Here is a 25,855-nt window from a genome sequence, read left to right on the forward strand (position 1 = left end):
GGGGTTCTCAGTCCCTTTGCCGGATCCCCAGGTTGGGAAATCTGCTGTGGGTCCTAGAACTTTCTTAACAGTACAAGAATTTCCTTGGTGTAATTGTTCTGCATTTTGTGGGTCATCTGCTCAGCAGTTCTGTGGTGGAGCTAATGGCCACCTCCTCCAAGAGAGCTTATGCTACATGCTGCATTATACCAAATCCTCCTCAGACAACCACTTTGCCTTTTTGCATTTTTTTTCTTTGGGATGGTTTTGTTTGCTGCCTCCTGTACAATATTTCGGACCTCTGTCCATAGTTCTTCAGGTACTCCGTTTACTAGATCTAATCCTTTGAATGTATTCATCACCTCTGCTATATATTCATAAGAGATTTAAGTCATTCCTGGCTGGTCTAGTGGTTTTCCCTGCTTTCTTTAGTTTAAGCCTGAATTTTGCAATGAGGAGCTGATCATCAGAGCCATAGTCAGCTCCAGGTCTTCTTTTTGCACACTGTATACAACTTCAACTCCATCTTTGGCTACAAAGAGTGTAATCAATCTGATTTTGGTATTGACTATTTGATGATGTCCATGTGTAAAGTGGTCTCTTTTGTTGAAAAAGGGTGCTTGCTATGGCCAGTACATTCTCTTGGCAGAATACTGTTAACTTTTGCCCTGCTTCCTTTTGTACTCCAAGGCCAAACTTGCCTGTTACTCCAGGTATATCTTGACTTCTTTTGTATTCCAGTCCCCATGATGAATCCCAAAGAAAGGCAATGACAAAGAATGCTCAAACTACCGCACAGTTGCACTCATCTCACACACTAGCAAAGTAATGCTCAAAATTCTCCAAGCCTGGCTTTAACAGTACGTAAACCGTGAACTTCCAGATGTTCAAGCTGGATTTAGAAAAGGCAGAGGCACCAGAGATCAGATTGCCAACATTAGTTGGATCATCAAAAAAGCAAGAGAGTTCCAGAAAAACATCTACTTCTGCTTTACTAACTACACGAATGCCTTTGACTGTGTGGATCACAACAAACTGGAAAATTCTTCAAGAAATGGGAATACCAGACCACCTGATCTGCCTCCTGAGAAATCTGTGTGAAGGTCAAGAAGCAACTGTTAGTACTAAACATGGAACAACAGACTGGTTCCTAACCAGGAAAGGAATACTTCAAGGCTGTATATTGTCACCCTGCTTATATAACTTACATGCAGAGTGCATCATGCAAAATGCTAGGCTAGATGAAGCACAAGCTGGAATCAAGATTTCCAGTAGAATTATCAATAACTTCAGATACGCAGATGACACCACCCTTATGGCAGAAAGCAAGAACTAAAGAGCCTTTTGATAAAAGTGAAAGACGAGAGTGAAAAAGTTGGCTTATAGCTCAACATTCAGTAAACTAAGATCATGGCATCTGGTGCCATCACTTCATTGCAAAATCTATGAGGAAACAATGGAAACAGTGAGAACTTTATTTTGGGGGGCTCCAAAATCACTGTAGATGGTGACTGCAGCCATGAAATTAAAAGACAGTTGCTCCTTGGAAGAAAAACTATGACCAACCTACGCAGCGTATTAAAAAGCAGAGACATTACTTTGCCAACAAAGGTCTGTCTAGTCAAGCCTATGGTTTTTCCAGTAGTCTTGTATGGATGTTAGAGATGGACTGTAAAGAAAGCTGAGTGCCGAATTATTGATGTTTTTGAACTGTGGTGTTGGAGAAGACTCTTGAGAGTCCCTTGGACTGCAAGGAGATCCACCCAGTCCATCCTGGAGGAAATCAGTCCTGAATATTCACTGGAAGGACTGATGTTGAAGCTGAAACTCCAATACTTTGGCCACCTGATGTGAAGAGCTGACTCATTTGAAAAGACCCTGATGCTGGGAAAGATTGAAGGCGGGAGGAGAAGGGGATGACAGAGGATGAGATGGTTGGATGGCATCACCGACTCAATGGACATGAGTTTGTGTAAACTCTGGGAGTTGGTGATGGGCATGGAGGCGTGGCGTGCTGCAGTCCATGGGGTCACAAAGAGACACGACTCAGCAACTGAACTAAACTGATATTCTTCATAGTGGCTATACCAATTTACATCACTACCAGTAGTGTAGGAGGGTCCCCTTTCCTCCACACTCTCTCCAGCCTTTATTGTTTGTAGACTTTGATGGTGGTCATTCTGACTGGTATGAGATGATATCTCATTTTTGATTTGCATTTCTCTAATTATTAGCCATGTTGAGCATTTTTTCATGTGCCCTTTAGCCATCTGAATGGGTTCTTTGAAGAAATGTCTGTTTAGGTTTTCTGCCCATTTTTTGATTAGATTGTTCTTTTGATATTGAGCCACGTGAGCTATTTGTAAATTTTGAGGACTAATCCCTTGTTAGTTGCATTGTTTGCAAATATTTTCTCCCATTCTCTGAGTTCTTTTCTTTCTGTTTATGGTTTCCTTTGCTATGCAAAAGGTTTTGAGTTTAATTAGGTCCCATTTGTCTATTTTTGTTTTTTTAATTTATTTTCATTGGAGGATAATTAGCTTCAATTACTCTAGACTTCCATGGTGGCTCAGACAGTAAAGTGTCTGCCTACAATGTGCAAGACCTGGGTTCAAACCCTGGATCCGGAAGATCTCCTGGAGAAGGAAATGGCAACCCACTCCAGTATTCTTGCCTGGAAAATCCCATGGATGGAGGAGCCTGGTAGGCTACAGTCCATGGGGTCGCAGAGAGTCGGACATGACTGAGCAACTTCACTTTCACTTTTCACTTTCATTCTATAAGATGGATTGAAAAAGATATTACTGCTATTTATGTCAAATAGTATTCTGCCTTTGTTTTTCTCTAAGAGTTTTCCAGTATCTGATCTTATATTTAGGTCTTTAACTCACTAAAAGTTAATTTTTGTATATGATGTTAGGTTATTGATATGAGATATTTTTCCTTTTTAAAATATGTTTGTACAGCTAATGATATCCCTCTAAGCACCACTTTAACTGCATACCATACATTTTGTTTGTAATGTTTTCATTTTCATTTGTCTCAAAATATTCTTTAATTTCCTTTGTAATTTTTTCATTCCCAGTTGATTATTTAGAAATATGTTGTTGAAATTCCCATATGTGTGAATTTCCCAAATTTCCTTCTTTTATTGATTTAATTTTATTTCATTATGGTTGAAAAACATACTTTGTGTAATTTCAGTCCTTTCAAATTTATTGAGCTTTTTTATAGTTGTAACATGTTGGTATATCATAGAGAATGCATCATACACACTTGGGGAAAATGTGTATTCTGTTTTCTGGAGGAGTTCTAAAGATGTGTTAGGTTCAGTTGCTTTATAGTGTTGAAGTCATCAATTGTTTTTTCATTGATCTTCTAACTGTTCTATTATTGAAGTCTTTGTTACTGTTGAATTGTTGTTTCTCCTTTCAGTTCTGTCAATTTTTGCTTTATTGTTTTTGCCTCATTGGGGCTCTGTTAGACATGTGTTAATTAGAAATGTTATCTTCTTAATGGATTGGTCCCTTTTTAAATGTATAATGTCCTTTACCGCACAGATTTTTGTTTTAACATCTACTTTGTCTAATGTTGGTATAGCCACACCATTTCTTTTCAGGTTACTATTTACATTGTATATCTTTTTCCATCCTTTTATTTCCAACCCATTTGTGGCTTTGAATCTAAATTGTGTCTCTTACGAATAGCACATAGTTGTTTTTTTTTTTAAAAATTCGTTCTGCCTAGCAGTGTTTTGTAGTTGGAGTGTTTAATCCATTTATATTTAACATAATTACCCATAAGGTAGGATTTACATCTGCCACTTTATTATTTTTTAATGTTTTATATGCTTTATTGTTCCTCTGTTTCTCCATTACTGCCTTCCTTTGTATTAAATACATATTTTTTGTGAACTGTTTTAATTCCCTTAATCTTTCTTTTAGTGTGTATTTTTGATTTATAGGTAACAGTTACAAGCAAAAATAGCTGTGTGTTGTACTTACATGTTGCTACATTTGCTGGTACCCTTTATTTCTTTGTGTAGATTCCAGTTATCATCTAATGCCCTTTTATTTCATCTTGAAGAGCATACCTTAATATTTCTTGTAGGGTGATTTTTATAGCCTCACAGTCCAGACCCAATTAAAGAATGGACACTGGTAAATTACCCCACGCAATTTAAATTGAGATAGAGAGAATTGAAATCTTAGCAATATTGAATATTCTCATACAGGAACACAATATATCTCTCCATTTTATTTAGGTTTTTGACTTAGAATACTGACAAGTCAAAAACCTAAATAAAATGGAGAGATATATTGTGTTCCTGTATGAGAAGGTTCAGTATTGCTAAGATTTCAATTCTGTATTCTGTCAGTGTTCTATAATTTTCAGCATGTCAAATATTGAATTTTTTTTTTTTTAGATTTTTACCTAAAAATTTCATGGATTTTGATAATGTTATAAATGGAACTTTTAAGAAATAGAAATTTTCCAATTTCTTTTCTAATATATAGAAATGCAATTGATTTGACCTTGTGACCTTCAACCTTACTAAAACTCTTATTCAGGTACCTTTTGTGTAGATTTTTTGGGAATATAGAAAATCATGTCTATTGTAAGTAGAAACAGTTTTATTTCTCCCCAGTTTCTATGCCTTTTATTACTTTTTCTTACCTAATTGCACCAACTAAGCCCTCCTGTTTGATGTTGAATAGAAATGGCAAGAGCAAATATCCTTGCCTTTTTCCTAGTCTTAGGGGAAAACATTCAGTCTTCCACCAATATTGGTATTAGTTGTAGGTTTTTTATAGATATACTTTATCAGGTAGAGTTGATTCCCTTTTGTTTCTGGGTTACTAGGTTTTTATCATAAATTCATATGAATTTTGTGAAATGCTTTTATCTGTTAAGATGGTTATATGATTTTTCTTCTGCAGTCTATTGATGTGAATTATACTAATTAATTTTGAATGTTGAACATACTTTGTATAACCAGGATAAACTTCACTTAGTCCTGATCTGTTATCCTTTTATGTATTGCCGGATTCATTTTGCTAATATTTTTTGGAGGATTTATTTTTACATCTGTATCTATATGCTTGAGTTAATATTTAAATAAGTACCAAGCACCAGAAGGACTTCTGGTAAATGCACGCTATGCAGTTGGTTATAACCCACCTGCTAAAGACAGCTAGAAAAGCAGGGGAACGTGTTCATAAGATACCATTTATTTTATGGTTAAAAATGTCATTTTAAAAACAAGATAGTATTTTTGGATCTGCATAGATTTCTTTTCTCCCTTTGTTTTTCAAAGGTAGACATAAATGCATTAACCTGCAACGTGCAGACTCTAGAGGAAAAGAATAAACAACTGACAGATAAGATTGCTTCCCTAGAACTTGAGCAAGCATCTTCTGATTACCATTGGGTGGGTATAAAAAGGTCAGTCTAAAGTAGGAATTAATGACTAAAGAGTTTTGTACAAATCAGAAATTAGGAGATGGGTTTCTTCATTTGTTTGTATTTTGATAATTATCACAAGTCCTGAATAACTAAGCAGGCCAAGTATGTCAGAGAGCCCTACAGTATTCAGGCAATAGAAGATTTAAGAGAACAAAAATTGAAAGCAGCTGTTAAACATCTGCCTACACAGATGATCTGTAATGATGAAAAGTACCAGTATTTCTAACATTTTAAAATACTTTCTTTTCCATAAATTGTGAGAAAGAAACTTGTATTTTTTTCCCCCTGACAGTTCTATCTGTTGGGAAATTAGTAGTAAGTTAGGTTTCTTAAAGCTGTTTGACAAGGTCATTGCCTTACAAATAAATGAAAAAGAAAGTGAAAGTGAAGTCGCTCAGTTGTGTGTGACTCTTTGTGACCCCATGGACTGTGGCCCGCCAGGTTCCTCCATCCTTTGGACTCTCCAGGCAAGAATACTCGAGTAGGTTGCCACTTCCTTCTCCAGGGGATCTTCCCTACCCAGGGATTGAACCCAGGTCTGTCACATTGCAGGCAGACCTTTACCATCTGAGCTACCAGGGAAGTCATTACAAATAAACATTTAAGTCTTACAGCATCTCCAGGTGAAGGAGACTTAAAGAGATTGTTCTGTTAAACAGCTGGTAAGTTTTCTGTGTGCTTTTGAATACTTCAGTTCAGTTCAGTCTCTCAGTCGTGTTCGACTCTTTGCGACCCTATGAATCGCAGCACACCAGGCCTCCCTGTCCATCACCAACTCCCGGAGTTCACCCAAACTCATGTGCATCATGTTGGTGATGCCATCCAGCCATCTCATCCTCTGTCGTCTCCTCCTCCTCCTGCCCCCAATCCCTCCCAGCATCAGGGTCTTTTCCAATGAGTCAACTCTTCACATGAGGTGGCCAAAGTATTGGAGTTTCAGCCTCGGCATCAGTCCTTCCAATGAACACCCAGGACTGTCTCCTTTAGGATGGACTAGTTGGATCTCCTTGCAGTCCAAAGAATTATCTATTTCTTCTATAGTATGGAATTCAGCTTTCAGAATTCCAAAGAAGGTGTGAAGTCTGTCTTAATCTGAGCTAAATTCTTTCAAGCTCTGTCATAAGCTGCTCATTACTTCAACTATGAAAAATTACGGAAACTAAATCTAAATCCTGTTAGTTTTCATGTCCCTGGAACCAGACTATTTGTGTTTCAATTTTGGCTGTGACCTTAGGTGTGATCCTTAACCTTTCTGAACCTGAGTTTCTTAATCTGTCAAAATGGGGATAATACTATTATTAGGAGGTTGTTGAGATTAAGTAAGTTAATATATGTAAAGCATGTAGCACTTTGCTAACATTTATTGAATTCTTAGTATCTCAACTATCCCTAGAAAAAGCCTATTAAGTTCCTTTCGGAGCAACAGGGTGCATTAGCTCTAAATCCTGGAACTATCTCAGGCCAGCCCTCCCTCCCTCAAAATTAAAGATTCATCGTTGTCCTTTGCTAGTTGGCCAGACCTCAGCTGGGCTTATCTACCCACCAGGTTTGTGTCTCTCTCAGTGTCCATGGTTCTTCCATGCCTGTACTGCCAGGGAGCAGACCTGTGGCCTTATCCTTTTAGTGACTTTGACAGATCTTGCAGGTAATTTGGTCAGTGTTGATCCTTACCTGCTTACCACCTCTTGATTAAGGTCTCGCAGTAATTACCCATACCTCAATTCCAGCTTACATGTCTCTGCATAGAATGTTCTCTAACGAGGCCTTGTTGCAGTTGGCTATAATGAGTCTTGAGGAAAGAGGTAGAGATATTACAACTTTTTTTTTTTTTTAATCAGCAATATCATTAAACCTATTGCCATTCATTGCTGGCAGTATATTTTTGTTCTTTAAAAATTAACACTTAATCCTCAATAAAAACTACCCTCTAGCATAACCTCTTATTTTTAGAAATGTGCATATGAGTTTGTGTCTTATATGCCACACCATAGATTTAAATTCACACCCAGTTTTAACCCATGGCTTCATTTACTGTGTGACCTGGACAGGTTCTTAACCTCTGTTTCCTTCAGTACCAAGGGGATCTTCCCTGTGGAACTCCCCTGAGGGTTCCCACAGCCTACTGTGCATACTCGTTAAAACAGTTACTGTTACTTCATAAACTAGAAATTGACCTGTTTCATGCCTCTGCTTTCATGCCCTTATAATGTAAGAATAGTTAACTTATCTCTGTACTCCCTTGCCTAGCATAGTGCCCATACATAGGTGTTTAAGTAACCTTGGTTGGGTAGAACACAAAGAGGGCCATGTGTATCATGCCAGGCTGTGAGACTCAAATGTGATATTGTGAGTAAAGTGCCAGTCACAGGGCCAACATACAGTATCCTTTTATAAATATCATGCTCGTTTTCTTCCCTCACACTTCCTTATGTTAGGTTTATGTTTGCCATTTCAGCCTTTAGTGACAGCGTAATTTTTAAAAATTTTTATTGAAATATAGTTTATTTATAATGTTAATTTCTGCCATACAGTAAAGTGATTCAGTTTTATATGTATTCTTTTTCATATTCTTTTCCAAATTATGGTTTATGACAGAATATTGAATATAGTTCCCTGTGCTATACAGTAGGACCTTGTTTATCCATCCTATATATAATAGTGTGCATCAGCGAACCCCAAACTCCCACTCCATCCCTCACATTCTCCCTACTCCCCTTTGACAACCACAAGTCAGTTCCTATGAATGACGGTGTAATTTAAGTCCATTACCACAGGCCATCATGAAGGGAACCACAGTGAGAAAAGATCCAAATGTGGGAAGTTTACTGTTTCTGGGTTCAAATTAAATGACTAGTCTCCCTACTTTTTGTTGGTATTTTAAACATACATTTTCAGATGGTAGCACCAGAAAGAAATAGACTTATTTCCATATACAACTAGGATTTTAATGACTTGAAATTAAACAATGTATTAAATATATTAGTTCTTAAAACTCGGATGACACTTAGTGTACACTTGTAAGGGTGACAGAATCGGTTCCATCTGCATGGGCCCATGTCATACTGGTTGTTAATAGAATAAAATTCTTACTTACCCATCTGCTGATAAAATAGCTTTGTTGTTGTTGTTCAGTCACTGAGTCATGTCTGTTTGTGACCCCATGAACTGCAGCACACCAGGCTTCCCTGTCCTTCACTGTCTCGCAAGAGTTTGCTCAACCTCATATCTGCTGAGTTGTTGATGCAACCAACTATCCCATTCTCTGTCACCCCTTTCCCCTCCTGCCCTCAGTCTTTCCCAGAATCAGGGTCTTTTCCAATGAGTCGGCTCTTCACATCAGGTGGCCAAAGTATTGGAGCTTTGGCTTCAGAATCAGTCCTTCCCATGAGTATTCAGGGCTGATTTCCCTTAGAATTGACTGGTTTGATCTCCTTCCTGTCCAAGGGACTCTCAAGAGTCTTCTCCAACACCACAGTTCAAAGGCATCACTTCTTTGGCATTCAGCCTTTTTTTATTGTCCAGCTCTCACATCCATACATGACTATTGGAAAAACCACAGCTGTAACTGTACAGACCTTTGTCGGCCAAGTGATTTCTCTTCTTTTTAATATGCTGTCTAGGTTGGTCATAGCTTTTCTTCCAAGGAGCAAGTGTCTTTTAATTTCATGGCTGCAGTCACCATCTGCAGTGATTTTGGAGCTCAAGGAAATAGTCAGTCACTGTTTTCATTGTTTCCCCATCTATTTGCCATGAAGTGAGGGGATCAGATACCATGATCTTAGTTTACTGAATGTTGAGTTTTAAGCCAACTTGCTCACTCTCCTCTTTCACTTTCATCAAGTGGCTATTTAGTTCCTCTTTGCTTTCTGCCCTAAAGGTGGTGTTATCTGCATATCTGAGGTTATTGATATTTCTCCCGGCAGTCTTGATTCCAGCTTGTGCTTCATCCAGCCTGGCATTTAGCATGATGTACTCTGCATATAAGTTAAATAAGCAGGGTGACAATATGCAGCCTTGACATACTCCTTTCCCAATTTTGAACCAGTCCGTTGTTCGTGTCCAGTTCTAACTGTTGCTTCTTGACCTGCATGTAGGTTTCTTAGGAGACAGGTGAGTTGGTCTGCTATTCTCATCTCTTTAAGAATTTTCCACAGTTTTTTGTGATCCATACAATTAAAGGCTTTAGCATAGTCAATGAAGTAGAAGTAGATGTTTTTCTGGAATTCTCTTGCTTTTTCTGTGATCTAATGAATATTAGCAATTCATTCTGGTTCCTTGTATATTGCTAAGATTATTTAAACAAAGGAGAGTTTGAGTTTAGTTCAGTTCAGTCGTGTCCGACTCTTTGCAACCCCATGAATCGCAGCACGCCAGGCGTCCCTGTCCATCACCAACTCCCGGAGTTCACTCAGACTCACGTCCATCGAGTCGGTGATGCCATCCAGCCATCTCATCCTCTGTCGTCCCCTTTTCCTCTTGCCCTCAATCCCTCCCAGCATCAGAGTCTTTTCCAATTGAGTTCAGCATTCCACAACTCAGAATCTGAGATATTCACTCATTTAAATGGTCTCTTTCTAATTTCTGGTGTCCCATCAATTTTCTTAAGTATAGGGCCTGTTTAAATGATAATTTAAATTACTGCCTTAACATCTACCTTACGTTAGCAAAAAAGGAGGACATTATTTCCAAAGTTTATTTAAAAGATTAATAGAATTATTTATGTCTTTGCCTAAAAAAGGAAATTTTATTGAGGAAAATGTTTCCATTATTTAAAAAATTTGTATAAGAGACCCAGACTGTCCAAGTTCTTTTTAAAAAATAAGTCTTCAACATTCCAAGAACACAGAGTATTTTTGAGTGTTCCTATGTGTAATAGCACAATTTTGGTTAAATCTAGCTCTTGATTTTTTATAAGCTTTATCTACACTTTGCAATACTTTGGGCACCTTGGTTTATAGAACTTGGAACTGAATTTTAAATTTTAAATAGTTAAGCTTTTAATTCATTAGTGATATGGTATAGCTTTGTTTTTGTAGTGTTATCGGCCATCCTTGTAATATATTTTCTGCTGAAGACTTGATCAAAACATAGCCCCAAATGTTCATTTGTAGGATGATTTTACATTTTTTACATCATAGTTTCTAAACTGTTGTGTTAAAGGAGGACTGTTTGTCTTTCATAGACAAAAAGAATTAAAGTTATGATAATATATCATTACTAGCCTCCTGTTTATTGCTAGCAGTCTACATTTCTGTTAGGTTACTTTGAAACCTATACTTAACTGGTCTTAATGCTTTAAAAAAAAATTGCCTTGGTGGGAGCAACATACAGCGATTCAAAGTGAAACTTTAAAAAACTGAAAGTATGAATATGTATAAAATAAGTATGAAATAAGTATCTGATGTGACAGATGCCTGGATGGCCATACTAGTTAGTAACCCACTGATCTCTAATATTGGGTATACATTTTTGTATTGAATGTACATAATTTTATAGTAGAACTAGTCACTATAATTTTTCTGTCTTTTTTTTAAAGTCTAGAATGTCTAAAATGGCTTAATTCTTCTAGTCAAGGCAACTACCAAGAAGAAGACAATGCTTCAGACTAATGTGATCTCTTGTATGCTATCATGAAAATATTTGAACAGAGGAAAAAATGAGTTACATGTTATATAGTAATCTAGTTTGGAATGTGTTTTTACTTTTATTTGGAAAATATTCACAATATTTAAGATGAAATAAAGTGCACCACAGATTGGCTGTGTTGCAGACAGTGAGGAACGTCTCTTGTGTAAATTAATATCCCAACATATACGTTTTTATCTTTAAAACTTGCCTAAAGTTGAATGTAAATTCTTTCGCTTTAAATGCTAAAAAGGAGTCTTGTTCTGTTATTCACAGATTAAGCAAATATAAGCCAGAAATAATGATTTTGTCAGCATAGGATTTTTACCAACATTAGCAAGAGTTTGAACTCAAAATTAATTGCAAATGATCCATAGTGCAGCTAGTTGGCCTATGTGATTAAGAATTTGTGTTCTTAGTCACATTTGCTTTTGTGTGTATTATCCCTACCATGAACTTATAAAGATGATTTTGACTTAATGGCAAATATCAGTATTTTCTGTTATTAAGATACAACAGTGAAACGGATTGTGGAAGGTGAAAATTTCCATCTTCAATCACTAGTTGTGTTCCTCAGGTATACCAGTAAGGTCCAAAATTTAATCAAGAGAATCTATTTTATACTTATTTCTTCTGACAAGGAGAGGAAAAAGGCATATGAAAAAAATAACTGTCATTATTAAAGGTTGTTTTAATGATTAAATATGTAATTTCATGAAATATAGAGGCTTCAGTAATGTTTGTCCTAGATAACATTGTGTTGAGTACTTTGTCAAACAATGTTTCCAACAAGCATTTCTGTTGCTTTTTCAGTTTTTTTTTTTTTTCCTAACTGCCCTTTAACTATGGTAACTGAACTGTCTCCGGTTGTCCAAGTGGTTATGACCATTTTCTTAAGGAGCTACAGTTATCCCTCAGTATCCATGGAGGATTAGTTCCAGGACCCTCACAGATACCAAAATCTGTGGATACTGGAGTCTCTAATATAAAATGGTATATTTGCATATATTCTAGGTACATCCTTCCATATCCTTTAAATCATCTCTAGATTGCATATAATACCTAGCACAATGTAATGCTATTGTAAGGAGTTGTCAGTTGCCCATATGTGGCAAATTCAAGTTTTGCTTTTTGAACTAGCTGGAAATTATTTTTTTTTCCTAAATATTTTCCATCCACAGTTGGTTGAACTAGTGGGTATGGAACCCTATGGATACTGAGAGCTGACTGCATGTAATCCTCAAACTGCATATCTGTAACCACTAATAAAACCGTCCACATCTGGCTTAGATTGCAACTACAAAGGGATAATTTATGTAACAAAAATAGAGTTAGGAAACAAAAACAAACTCTGTGACTCTTCAGGCACTCATACTTCCAGTTAGAAGTTTCCCTATGTGTTGCCGGGCTTTCTGGGTAGCTCAAACAGTAAAGAATTTCTGCCTGCAATGTGGGAGACCTGGGTTTGATCCCTGGGTCAGGAAGATCCCCTGGAGAAGGACATGGCAACCCACTCCAGTATTCTTGTCTGGAGAATTCCACAGACAGAGGAACCTGGTGGACTGCAGTCCATGGGGCTGCAAAGAGTTGAACACAACTGAGTGACTAACACACACATATGTGTTGCATATTACATTATGATCAGCTGTCTAAAGAAGGACAAAGATGTAGCAGTAGCAAATAAATATGAATCCTGGATTCATTACTGTAGAAATAGTAAGGGTATAAATGCTTGTTTAAGAAGAAAAATAATTATTCATTCTATGTCTAGAGATACTGATACCTATGTATGTTTTATTAGCTTGCCCAACAACAGGTGGAAAACGTCTTGGGAAAAATTACTGACAGTAAAAATAAACTGGCCTATGAAAAGGGAAAACTTCAGGTATGAGATTTCATTTTCTGATTTTTTTTTTCTCATTTTCTAATGCCAATTATGAAGCTAAATATTGCTGGACTTTGAAGAGGACCTAGCTCAGTCATTTACCAGTTCTGTAATTTTGGACAAGTTTTTAAACCTCCATAAGCTTGGTCCCTTATTCACATCCAGCTGACCTCTATTTACACGCTTGTAATATAATGCTGAAACCTAAAAGTGTGATCCCAAGGTTCATTCTGTAACAATATGAAACTTTATTATAATTATTTTATGCATAGTCATTAGCTGCCAATGTAGAAAGCCTATGTTCTCTCTCTTTTTATTGAAGTTTTGTTGATTTCCAATATTATGTTAGCTTTGAGTATACAGCAGTGATTCAGTATTTTTATAGATAATACTCTAAAGTTATTATAAAATATTAGCAATATTTCCTGTGCTGAACAACAGATTCTTATAGCTTATTTTATCCATGATAGTTTGTACCTCTTAATCCCTCACCCCTGTCTTGCCCCTCCTACCATCCCTCTCCCCAGTGAAAACCACTAGTTTATTCTCTGTATTTAGTGGTCTGTCTCTGTTTTGTTATTTTCATTCCTTTGAATAAGTGCTAACGTACAATTCTTTGTCTAACTTATTTCACTAAGTACAGTATCTTTCAAGTCCATCCATGTTATTGCAATGGCAAGATCTCGTTCTTTTTTATGACTAATATCCTGCTCTGTGTGTGTGTGTGTGTCTGTATGTATGCCGTATCTTGATGCAATTGTCTGTTGATCGGCCTTTAGGTTGCTTCCATATCTTGGCTATTGTAAATAGTGCTGCTATGAACACTGCCTGTGTCTTTTTAAATTAGTATTGTCTTTTTCTTAACATACATACTCTGGTGGAATTTCTAGATCATATGTTAGTTCTACTTTTAGTTTTTTGAGGCACCACTATACCGTTTGCCATAGTAGCTACAACAATTTAACATTCTTACCAGCATTGCACTCAGGTTATCTTTTCTCCATATCCTTGTCAAAATTTGCTATTTGTCGTCTTTTGATGTCACATTCTGACAGGTGTGAGGTTATACCTCATTGTGGTTTCGATTTGCATTTCCCTGATGATAAGCAGTGTTGAGCACCTTTTCATATGCCTGTTGGCCCTCAGTATGTCTTCACTGGGAAGATGTCTGTTCAGGTTTTCTGATCATTTAAAAAATTTGGTTGTTTGGGATTTTTTTATATTGAATTGTATGAACTGTTTACATAGTTTGGATATTAACCACTTATCAGTCATAACATTTGAAAACATTTTCTCCTATCCAGTAGGTTGTCTTTTGATTTTGTCAGTGGTTTTCTTTGCTGTGCTAAGGCTTTTAAGCTCAATTATGTGTCATTTGTATATTTTTGCTTTTGTTTCCTTTTCCTTAAGAGACAGATCCCAGGAAAGATTGCTATAATATATGTCAAAGTGTGTTCTATATTTTCTTCTAGGAGTTTTATGGTTTCAAGTGTTACATTCAAGTCTAATCCATCTCAAGTTAATTTTTATAAATGGTATAAGTTAGTGGTTCAGTTTTCCAAGCACAGTTCAGTTCACTCAGTTGTGTCCAACTCTTTGCAACCCATGGACTCTCTGGATAAATCTGTCAGTTGATGCAAGAGGGGTGTTAAAAGTCCCATACTGTGATTGTATTGTCATTTTCTCCCTTTATGGCTGTTAATATTTGCTTTATATATTTAAATGCTCCTATTTAGATGTACCTGTTTAGGTATATATATGTTGGTGAACATAAATCCAATTCTTCTGTGGATCCCTTTGTCATTATATAATGCTGTTTGTCTTTTGTTGCAGACTTTGTTTTAAAGTCTGCTTTATCTGATATGCGTACTGCTACTTACCTTTTTTTCCTCTTCATTTACATGAACTATCTTTTCCGTCCTCTCACTTTGTGTGTGTGTCTCTGAGGTGAGTCTCTTGCAGACAGCATATAAATGGGTCTTGATTTTTATGCAGTCACCTACCCTATATATTTTGATTGGAGCATTTAATCCATTGATTTGATTGATAAGTGTGTACTTATTGCCATTTTGTTACAATGCCTCTGATCAATAACGTTAAGGTAACAAAAGACATACAATACATCTGTGGTCAATGATGCATTAAGTGTGCACTCCTCCCCACCCTCCGCAACAGCAGCCTTCACCCTAGTGTGGAGCTGCTTTGGGACAAGAGGGAAGAGCAGGAGCCTGTGGGCTGGGATGGTCCCCACATGTCAGTCAGAGTTTCAGTTTCAGCTCCTGCCCCACTACTATTACACACACTGGTTATGGTTACCCTCACCCTCTTCAGGCACAGGGCTGGTTTTGATCCAGCTCCATCTCCCCCAGTTGCTCACTCTCCTTGACAGTGCCAGCCTTTGCCCTAGTGGGGAGCTACTCCAGAGCAAGAGGGTCTGGAGCTGGTATCTGCTGTGGGCTCGGTCACCTGTTGGGGCCCCAGCCTAATTTCCATTGGTTTCCTCCACCTTGTTCCTAGGAGTAAGCATGCCTGTGTGTGCTCTTCAGGAGTGGGGTCTGTTCCTTACAACTCTCTGGTATGTCCCACTGATTTTCAAACCAGCTGCTGGGACTCATCTTTCCAGGTGTTGGTCCCCAGAACTGCGATTCCTAATATGTGGCATGAGCCCCAAAATCCCCAGGGAGGATCTCTGAACCTATGATATCGCTTTTTTTTCTGTGTCTCTACTAGGGACACAAATCCTGACCTGATCACGTCTCCCTACCAAACTGTGTTTGTCTTTCTTTACAGCCTTGGTTGTAGACATCTTTCTCCAGGTTCATTTGTTTTTAATGAGAGCTGCTCCACATATAGATGTATTTTTGATTTATTTGTAAGGGTAGATGAGCTCAGTGTTGTCCTACTCCACCGTCTTGGTTTTTATCACATATGTTTTCTTTTTTGCTGGATTTTTCTAACATTCCTAAAAAGAAATAATCCTGGAAATTAGGTCTCAAGGCAATGGACTTGACTTGAATGCATGATTCTTTAATTCAATGTTCTTTAATTTCATTGTTCTTTAATGTGGGTTTTGCCTCTGTAGTATCCACAGAGCAGGAAACTTGCCACTAATATAACTAAGTCAGTCTGCCTTAAACCAACTTTGGTAGAAACACTGAAGTCTGAATTAATGGTTCTTAGCTTCAGCTACACAATAGACTCCTCTGGGGAATTTTAAAAACACCACATGCTGGGAAGTGTATGATGTCTACCATTTATTTTCAAATGAATCATTAAAAAAAAATTAGTTTTTTACATACATTGAAGAAGTGATAGATGGATATATGATGAGCAAGTATAAGAATGTAAATGGTTAAATTTGGATGGCAGGTGTTTAAACACTTTCAAAATAAAAGAGGAAAAATCTCCATGAAAAGGCTTGCACCCCAGAGCAATTAAATCAGAATCTCAAAGAGTACGTTATATAGGCTTTAATAATTTTTAAAACTCCCCAGTGATTCCAATGTGCGATAGTTGAGCACCACTGGACTGAATGCTATGAAGCAATGTCTGGTTACGCTTGGCAGCTATAGAGCTGATAGAATAAGTAATCTCATTAGAGGCTTGCCATGTACCTCAGCATTAATCTTATCTATTCAAGGGACTTAGCCATCAGGTTAGCAGACATGATCCAAGACAGAAACAGCAGGAGAGCTGTTTGACCACTATTTGCATGCTTTTAATTAATATTTTCTGGAGGCAATGATACATTTAAGTATAATCTATACTTGTGAAATCTTGCACAAGTCTTAATTTTCTTGAGTTTTATCTTACCTATGAAGTGAGCTGGGGAAGCACACCTCTCTTAATTTCTTTCTCACTAGAAAAGACTGTGTAACAGGCTGGATATATAGATTATTACAGGCACAAAAGAACTTTCTCCTTTGTGAAACTAATGGTCTCATAGAAACTATGGCCCATAATATTGACCTTTTAGCTTTCCCAGGAGAAATGAAGTATATTTTTATGTGTGTGAGAAAAATCACAAACACTCATAGGCGACTTGAAGCCAAATTTTTTCTGGGCGTGGAATACATTTTAAGGTTTGTTAGTGAGTCTGATGTTACTTTTCTAACATTTTAAACCTCAGTTACACTTTTGAGATTATCCTTATAATCTTAAGGAAAATACATGCCTTTTTTCTGCCTGTATTCCTATAATAAGGGCCAAAGTGTTTTGATAGTCTTTGAAAGCTGAAACACTTTTGAAACTATTGATTCACTGGTGTTTTTATGTCAAGCTTTGTGTTGAAACACTGCAAAGATACTGATCTCATCAGCCCAAGGGAAAGTGCTCTTATATAGCCTATTGGTGGTGGTGGTGGTGTTGCTGTCATTACCCCTGAGCCACCAGGGAAGCCCATATAGCACATTACTCTTTTTAATTGAAATGTAGTTAATTTACGATCTTGTGTTAGTTTCTGGTGTGCAGCAAAGTGATTCAGTTATATATTCTTTTTCATATTATTTTCCATTACACTTTATTACAAGATACTGAATATAGTTCCCTGTTCTGTACAGTGGGACCTTGTTGTTTATCTATTTTATACACAATAGCTTGAATTCTCTAATCCCAAACTCCTAAGTTAGCTGCCTCCTTCACTCTCCCTTTTGGTAACCATAAGTTTGTTTTTTTTTTTTTTTTATGTTTTTATGCCTGTGAGTCTTGTTTCTGTTTTGTAAATAATGTCATTTATATCATATTTGGCTCAAATGGTAGAGAATCTGCCTGTAATGTGGGATACCTGGGTTCGATCCCTGAGTTGGGAAGATCCCCTGAGAAGGGGAAGGCTACCCACTCCAGTATTCTTGCCTGGATAATTCCATGGACAAAGGAGCCGGGCAGGCTATAGTCCATGGGTTCTCAAAGAGTCGAACACAACCGAGTGACTTTAACTTTCATATCATATTTCAGATTCCACATATAAATATCGATGTTATTTTTCTTTTTCTGTCTGACTTCACGTAGTTTGATAATCTCTAGGGTGATCCATGTTGCTACAAATGGCATTCTTTTGCTCTTTTTATGACTGAGTAATATTCCTCTCTGTGTGCGCATGTGTGTGTGTGTGTATGCATGCACCATATTCTTTATTCATCTGTTTATGGACATTTTGGTTGCTTTCATGTCTTGGCTATTGTAAATGATACATTATTCTTGCCAGGTAGTCTAAAGAAAGAGCTGAATACTAAACATAATCAAAATAGTCTATTTTCTCTCAATTGGATTATAATTAATTAAAATATTATGTATCAACCATATTAGATAAGAGTTTGCATTTTTAATAATATAAATACTGGGTTTCAGGTGTTAATGTAGACTGTCAGAAACCACTGCCTCACATTCAAACTTGATTTGATATTTGGTGCTGTATACTGTTACATTATCTAAATATGTCCAAATGTATTTATCCTTTATGTTAATGTATATTTAGGCAGTTTTCAATTGCTTACAAACAATGCTTGCATGATAAATTCTTATACATGTCTTTGTACTCACATCCAAAGAGTCTCTAACTATAATTCTTAGGAGAATTACTGGATTGTAGCAACCCACTCCAGTGTTCTTGCCTGGAGAATCCCAGGGACAGGGGAGCCTGGTGGGCTGCCATCTATGGGGTCACACAGAATCGGACACGAATGAAGCGACTTAGCAGCAACAGCAGCAGCCTGCCAATGTAGGAGACTTAAGAGACACCGGTTGGATCCCTGGGTCAGGAAGATCCCCTGGAGAAGGAAATGACAACGCCCTCCAGTATTCTTGCCTGGAGAATCCGGTGGACAGAAGAGCCTGGTGGGCTACAGTCCATAGGATCACAAAGAGCCTGACACAACTGAAGTGATTTACCATGCATTCAGGGTGTACATAAATTGAATTTTACTAGACTCTCTCAAATTTCTCCTGAAAGTTTGGAAAGCAGTCTGTATAAGAGAATGTAGAATGACAGTGTTATGAGTCTTATAAAGTAGATGAATCTCATAAAATAATACTACATGATGCTTTAAAAGTGAAAGTGTTAGTCACTCAGTGTTGTGTGACTACACTTGTGTCTGACTCTTTGTGACCCCAGGCTGTAGGACTGTAGACTGCCAGGCTCCTCTGTCCATGGATGTTTAAGGATACATTTATAATAAAATTATTTAAAAGGAATAGGAATGATAAACACCAAATTCAGGATAGTAGTAAACTCTAAAATGGCAGAAAGATATTTATTGGATTAGGCTACACAGAGGTATATTTGTATGTTTTATTCAAGTTGAGTGATGGATAGATGGGCTGTTACTATATAGGTCTGAAAGATTTCTATCACTTTTTTCCTTATCTTTAAATGTATGTCAGTTAGTGCTTTATGCTCACTCTAATCTACCCTCAATCTCATCACTCTTATACCAGCTGGATTCAAATATTATATTAGCTACTGGCCCCTTATTATAGGCAGCTGCTTTTATGATCTTAGTTTAAAGATTATTTAAGAGTTTTGTTTTAGTAAATCTTATTAAGCTATAACATACAGAAAAGTACACAAGGTACAGCTCCTGAATTTTCACAAAGTAAAAGTATCCGTGTGACCAGCACTCAGAATAAGAAACAGAATGTTCCCAGAACTCATCTCATAACCTTTTTCAGTCACTGTCTCCCATGATGTTACTATCCATCATCTTGACTTCTATAGCCAGATTAGTTTTACCTGTTTTGAATTTTATATAATTGTTACAGAATATGCTTTTTGTGTCTTGTTTCTTTCACCCAGCATTGTAATTGAGAGATTCATCCATGTTGTCTGTTGTATTAATGCTTCTTTGGCTTGAATTGCTGCATGAAATTATATGAATATTATTAAGAGTTCTGTGCTGAAGTCATCACAGTTTTATGACTATATTATCATATTTCAAGTCAAAATACATAACTCTGGCAGTTCAGGTTGTTTCAGTTATGAAACTCAATCTAAACTATGAAGGTGCTAATATTATAGGCTTGTCCTACTTAATTTCTAATTTATTATATGTACTGAAAAAAAAAAAAAAAACCTAGGAAATTTCTTAATAGCATTCATTTAGAATGCTTGCACTAGAAAACACATAAAAATAAGTTTTTCTTTTCATCAATATCTTAGTTGTCTCACAGTTTCTTTTTTATTTTGGTCTGTCCTGTGCAGCATGTGGGTATAGTTCCCCGGCCAGGGATCAAACCTGTGCCCCATGCACTGGAAGCATGGAGTCCTGACTGCTGCTATATTTTTATAGTTTTATATTTCAAAAAATATATAACAGGCAATAGGGGGGTAAGGAATTAAGTGGTACAGACTACTGTGCATAAAATATGCTACAAATATATATTGTATATCACATGAAATATAGCCAACATTTCATAATAACGGAATGGACTATAATCTTCCAAAATTGTGAATCACTGTGTTGCACACTTGAAACTTACATAATGTAAATCAGCTGTACCTCAATTTTTAAAAATACATATCTCTATATTTAGATCATTTGAAATAATAGGAGGAAATGACCTTGACCTAAATACTACTTTTCTGAGACTGCCTAATAACAAACACCCTCTTCCAACAACACAAGAGAAGACTCTATACATGGACATCACCAGATGGTCAACACTGAAATCAGATTAATTATATTCTTTGCAGCCAAAGATGGAGAAGCTCTATACAGTCAGCAAAAACAAGACCAGGAGCTGACTGTGGCTCAGACCATGAACTCCTTATTGCCAAATTCAGACTTAAATTGAAGAAAGTAGGGAAAACCACTAGACCATTCAGGTATGACCTAAATCAATCCCTTATGATTATACAGTGGAAGTGAGAAATAGATTTAAGGGTCTAGATGTGATAGATAGAGTGCCTGATGAACTATGGAATGAGGTTCGTGACATTGTACAGGAGACAGGGATCAAGACCATCCCCATGGAAAAGAAATGCAAAAAAGCAAAATGGCTGTCTGGGGAGGCCTTACAAACAGCTGTGAAAAGAAGAGAAGTGAAAAGCAAAGGAGAAAAGGAAAGCTACAAACATCTGAATGCAGAGTTCCAAAGAATAGCAAGAAGAGATAAGAACGCCTTCTTTAGCGATCAATGCAAAGAAATAGAGGAGAACAACAGAATGGGAAAGACTAGAGATCTCTTCAAGAAAATCAGAGATACCAAAGGAACATTTCATGCAAAGATGGGCTCGATAAAGGACAGAAATGGTATGGACCTAACAGAAGCAGAAGATATTAATAAGAGATGGCAAGAATACACAGAAGAACTGTACAAAAAGATCTTCACGACCCAGATAATCACGATGGTATGATCACTGACCTAAAGCCAGACATCCTGGAATGTGAAGTCAAGTGGGCCAGACATCCTGGAATGTGAAGTCAAGTGGGCCTTAGAAAGCATCACTACGAACAAAGCTAGTGGAGGTGATAGAATTTCAGTTGAGCTATTCCAAATCCTGAAAGATGATGCTGTGAGTAGTGGCCACAGAACTGGAAAAGGTCAGTTTTCATTCCATTCTCAAAGAAAGGCAATGCCAAAGAATGCTCAAACTACCGCACAATTGCACTCATCTCACACGCTAGTAAAGTAATGCTCAAAATTCTCCAAGCCAGGCTTCAGCAATATGTGAACTGTGAACTTCCTGATATTCAAGCTGGTTTTAGAAAAGGCAGAGGAACCAGAGATCAAATTGCCAACATCCGCTGGATCATGGAAAAAGCAAGAGAGTTCCAGAAAAACATTTATTTCTGCTTTATTGACTATGCCAAAGCCTTTGACTGTGTGGATCACAATAAACTGTGGAAAATTCTGAAAGAGATGGAAATACCAGACCACCTGATCTGCCTCTTGAGAAATCTGTATGCAGGTCAGGAAGCAACAGTTAGAACTGGACATGGAACAACAGACTGGTTCCAAATAGGAAAAGGAGTACGTCAAGGCTGTATATTGTCACCGTTTATTTAACTTATATGCAGAGTACATCATGAGAAATGCTGGACTGGAAGAAACACAAGCTGGAATCAAGATTGCCAGGAGAAATATCAATAACCTCAGATATGCAGATGATACCACCCTTATGGCAGAAAGTGAAGAGGAACTCAAAAGCCTCTTGATGAAAGTGAAAGTGGAGAGTGAAAAAGTTGGCTTAAATCTCAACTTTCAGAAAATGAAGATCATGGCATCTGGTCCCATCACTTCATGGGAAATAGATGCGGAAACAGTGGAAACAGTGTCAGACTGTATTTTTCTGGGCTCCAAAATCATGGCAGATGGTGACTGCAGCCATGAAATTAAAAGACGCTTACTCCTTGGAAGGAAAGTTATGACCAACCTAGATAGCATATTCAAAAGCAGAGACATTACTTTACCAACAAAGGTTTGTCTAGTCAAGGCTATGGTTTTTCCTGTGGTCATATATGGATGTGAGAGTTGGACTGTGAAGAAGGCTGAGTGCCAAAGAACTGATGCTTTTGAACTGTGGTGTTGGAGAAGACTCTTGAGAGTCCCTTGGACTGCAAGGAGATCCAACCAGTCCATTCTAAAGGAGATCAGCCCTGGGATTTCTCTGGAAGGAATGATGCTGAAGCTGAAACTCCAGTACTTTGGCCCCCTCATGCGAAGAGTTGACTCATTGGAAAAGACTCTGATGCTGGGAGGGATTGGTGGCAAGAGGAGAAGGGGACGATAGAGGATGAGATGGCTGGATGGCATCACTGACTCGATGGACGTGAGTCTGAGTGAACTCCGGGAGTTGGTGATGGACAGGGAGGCCTGGCGTGCTGCGATTCATGGGGTCGCAAAGAATCGGACACGACTGAGCAACTGATCTGATCTGATCTGATCTGAATAAGCTGGCTATGGAAGCTATTTTTCATGGATTTAATGACATAGAAACATCAGATCTCTGAGGTAGCAGGATTTATTTGCTTCTATGTTCTTCCCCATTTGAATGTCCTGAATTAAAAATCGTTTTGAAAAAGAGACCAACTGCAAAAACTAAAGTGGCTTACAGATGCAAATATGCCATCTAACAAGTTTCAGAGCATTTTATTGAGTACCTTGAGGCTGGAGGTAGGGTAATTACCTGAGAAAAATTACCCACAAAAAATAGTGTGTGTTTTGCTTGAAGAGAGGCAAATTTAAAATTCTTTGAGTGTTTATCAGTACTTTTCCACTGAGTTCTAAGATTAACAGCAGTTTGCTTATATTTAAAATGAGAATAATTATTGCATCAAAACACACCTTTAGAGGTAGCCATTCTGATTCTGAACCTTAAGTGAAAACCACTTAATGGGGAGCCACACAACATGTTTTATGCTGTGTTGTTCAGTCACCAAGTCGTGTTCTACTCTTCATGACCCCATGGACTGCAGCATACCAGGCTGCACCATTTCCCAGAGTTTGCCCAAGTTCTTGTCCATTGCATTGGTGATGCCATCCAACCATCTCATCCTGTCACCCTTTTCTCCTTCTGCCTTCAGTCTTTCCCAGCATCAGGGTGTTTTCTAATTAGTTAGTAGTTCGCATCAGGTGGCCCAAAGTATTGAGCTTCAGCAGTAGTCCTTCCAATTAATATTCAGGGTTAATGTCCTTTAGGATCAACTGGTTTGATCTCCTTGCTGTCCAAGGGCTGTCAGGAGTCTTCTCCATCATGACAGTTTGAAAGCATAAATTTTTTGGCATTCAGCATTCTTTATGGTCCAAATCTCAGATCTGCACATGTCTTACTGGAAAAACCCAAGCTTTGACTATATGGACCTTTGTCAGCAAAATGATGCCTCTGCTTTTTAATACACTGTCTAGGTTTGTCATAGCTTTTCTTCCAGGGACCAAGCTTCTTTAATTTCATGGCTGCGGTCACTGTCTGCAGTGATTTTGGAGCCCAAGAAGAGAAAGTCTTTTCCCCTTCTAATTGCCATGAAGTGATGGGACTAGATGCTATGATCTTAAGTTTTTTTTTTTAATATTTTAAACTGGCTTTTTCACTCTCATCCTTCACCCTCATCAAGAGACTCTCTAGTTCCTATTTGCTTTCTGCCATTAGGGTGGTATCATCCACATATCTGAGGTTGTTGATATTTCTCCCAACAATCTTGTTTCCAGTTTGTAACTCATCCAACCCAGCATTTCTCATAATGTGCTCTGGTATAAGTTAAATAAACAGGGTCACAGTAAACAGCCTCATCATCCTCCTTTCTCAATCTTGAACCAGTCAGTTGTTCCATACAAGGTTCTGACTTTTGCTTATTGACCAGCATATAGGTTTCTCAGGACAGGTAAGATGATCTAGTATTCCCATCTCTTTAAGAGTTTTCCACAGTTTGTTATGATCCACACAGTCAAAGACTTTAGCATTGTCAGTGAAACAGAGGTAGATGTTTTTCTGGAATTCCCTTGCTTTTTCTATGATCCAGCAAATGTTGGCAATTTGATCTCTGGTTCCTCTGCCTTATCTGTATCCAGCTTGGACATCTGGAAGTTCTCAGTTCACACAATGCTGAATCCTAGCATGTAGGATTTTGAGCCATAACCTTACTAGCATGAGAGATGAGGGCAGTTGTCCGGTGTTTTGGACATTCTTCAGTACTGCCCTTCTTGGGAATTGGGACGAAGATTGACCTTTTCCAGTTCTGTGGCCACTGCTGGGTTTTCCAAACTTGCTAACATGTTGAGTGCAGCACTTTGATAGCATCATCTTAAAGCTCTGCTGGAATTTGATCACCTCCACTAGGTTTATAGGTTTTTTTCTGGGTTTGGGTGACTGACCACACCATTGTGGTTATCTGGGTCATTAAGATCTTTTTTGTTCAGTTCTCTGTATTCTTTCCATCTCTTCTTGATCTCTTCTGCTTTTATTAGGTCTTCACCATTTCTGTCCTTTATTGTGCCCATTTTTGGATGGAAATATTTCTTTGATATATCCAATTTTCTTGAAATCTTTACTTTTTCCCCTTCTGTTGTTTTCCTCTTTTTCTTTGCATTGTTCATTGAAGAAGGCCTTCTGTCTCTGCTATTCTGTGGAACTCTGCATTCAGTTGGGTGTACCTTTCTCTTTCCCCCTTGCTTTTCATTTCTCTTCTTTCTTCAGCTATTTGTAAATCCTTCTCAGACAACCACTTTGCCTTCTTGCTTTTCTTTTTCTCGAGGATGGTTTTGTTTGGTGCCTCTGTACAGTATTATGGGCCTCTGTCCATGGTTCTTCAGGCACTGTGTTTACTAGATCTGGCCCCTCGAATCTGTTTGTGTATTCATAGGGGACTTGACTTAAGTCATACCTGGGCTGGCCTAGTGTGTTTTCCCACTTTTAGTTTAGGCCTGAATTTTTCTATGAGACACTAATGATCTGAGCCACAGTCAGCTCCAGGTCTTGTTTATGGTGACTGTCTACAGTTTCTCAGTCTTTGGCTACAAAGAATGAAATCACTCAGATTTCGGTATTTACCATTTGGTGATGTCCGTGTGTAAAATTGTTTTATACTGTACACTGTGGAAAAGAGAAACAGAAACAGGCAAAGATGAGAGAAAAGAGGATTCTGCTGATGAAACGAGAGATTTCCTGAGACAAAATGTGTTTTCATGTAGCCTTTCCAAAAAAAGTTAATACTAGCACTCAAATTGTAACAGTTTCTAAACATAATCGGTAGCTACAACCAAGAGGAGTATGCCCTTCACAGGTGGGAAATAAAAGATTGCAAGAGAGGAAGAAATTTATTTAAAAATTCTGGATGAAACTTTTTCCGATTCAGAGATAGGCTTAGTAATGTTATTTGCATGAGAGGATTGGAAATAAGAGGAAGAAAACAGAGAAATGCACAGTTTGGAAATTTGTATGTAAATATTAATGACTCACTTCCCCAAATG

General features: G+C 37.6%; 1 protein-coding gene across 5 annotated transcripts in view; it reads left to right on the forward strand.

Moving 5' to 3' along the window:
* The window catches only part of CCDC150 (coiled-coil domain containing 150), a 90,863-nt gene that overhangs the window by 38,516 nt on the left and 26,492 nt on the right, over positions 1–25,855 (forward strand). For 4 of the 5 annotated variants that reach the window (XM_061440834.1, XM_061440806.1, XM_061440816.1 and 1 more), the window contains exons 14-15: positions 5,297–5,410; positions 12,872–12,955. In XM_061440834.1, the coding sequence (XP_061296818.1) occupies positions 5,297–5,410; positions 12,872–12,955 (198 nt within the window). The remainder of the gene's footprint in view (positions 1–5,296; positions 5,411–12,871; positions 12,956–25,855) is intronic. The other variant, XM_061440825.1, reaches the window with a different exon arrangement.

Source organism: Bos javanicus, chromosome 2 (assembly GCF_032452875.1).
Source record: "Bos javanicus breed banteng chromosome 2, ARS-OSU_banteng_1.0, whole genome shotgun sequence".
Taxonomy (NCBI): domain Eukaryota; kingdom Metazoa; phylum Chordata; class Mammalia; order Artiodactyla; family Bovidae; genus Bos; species Bos javanicus.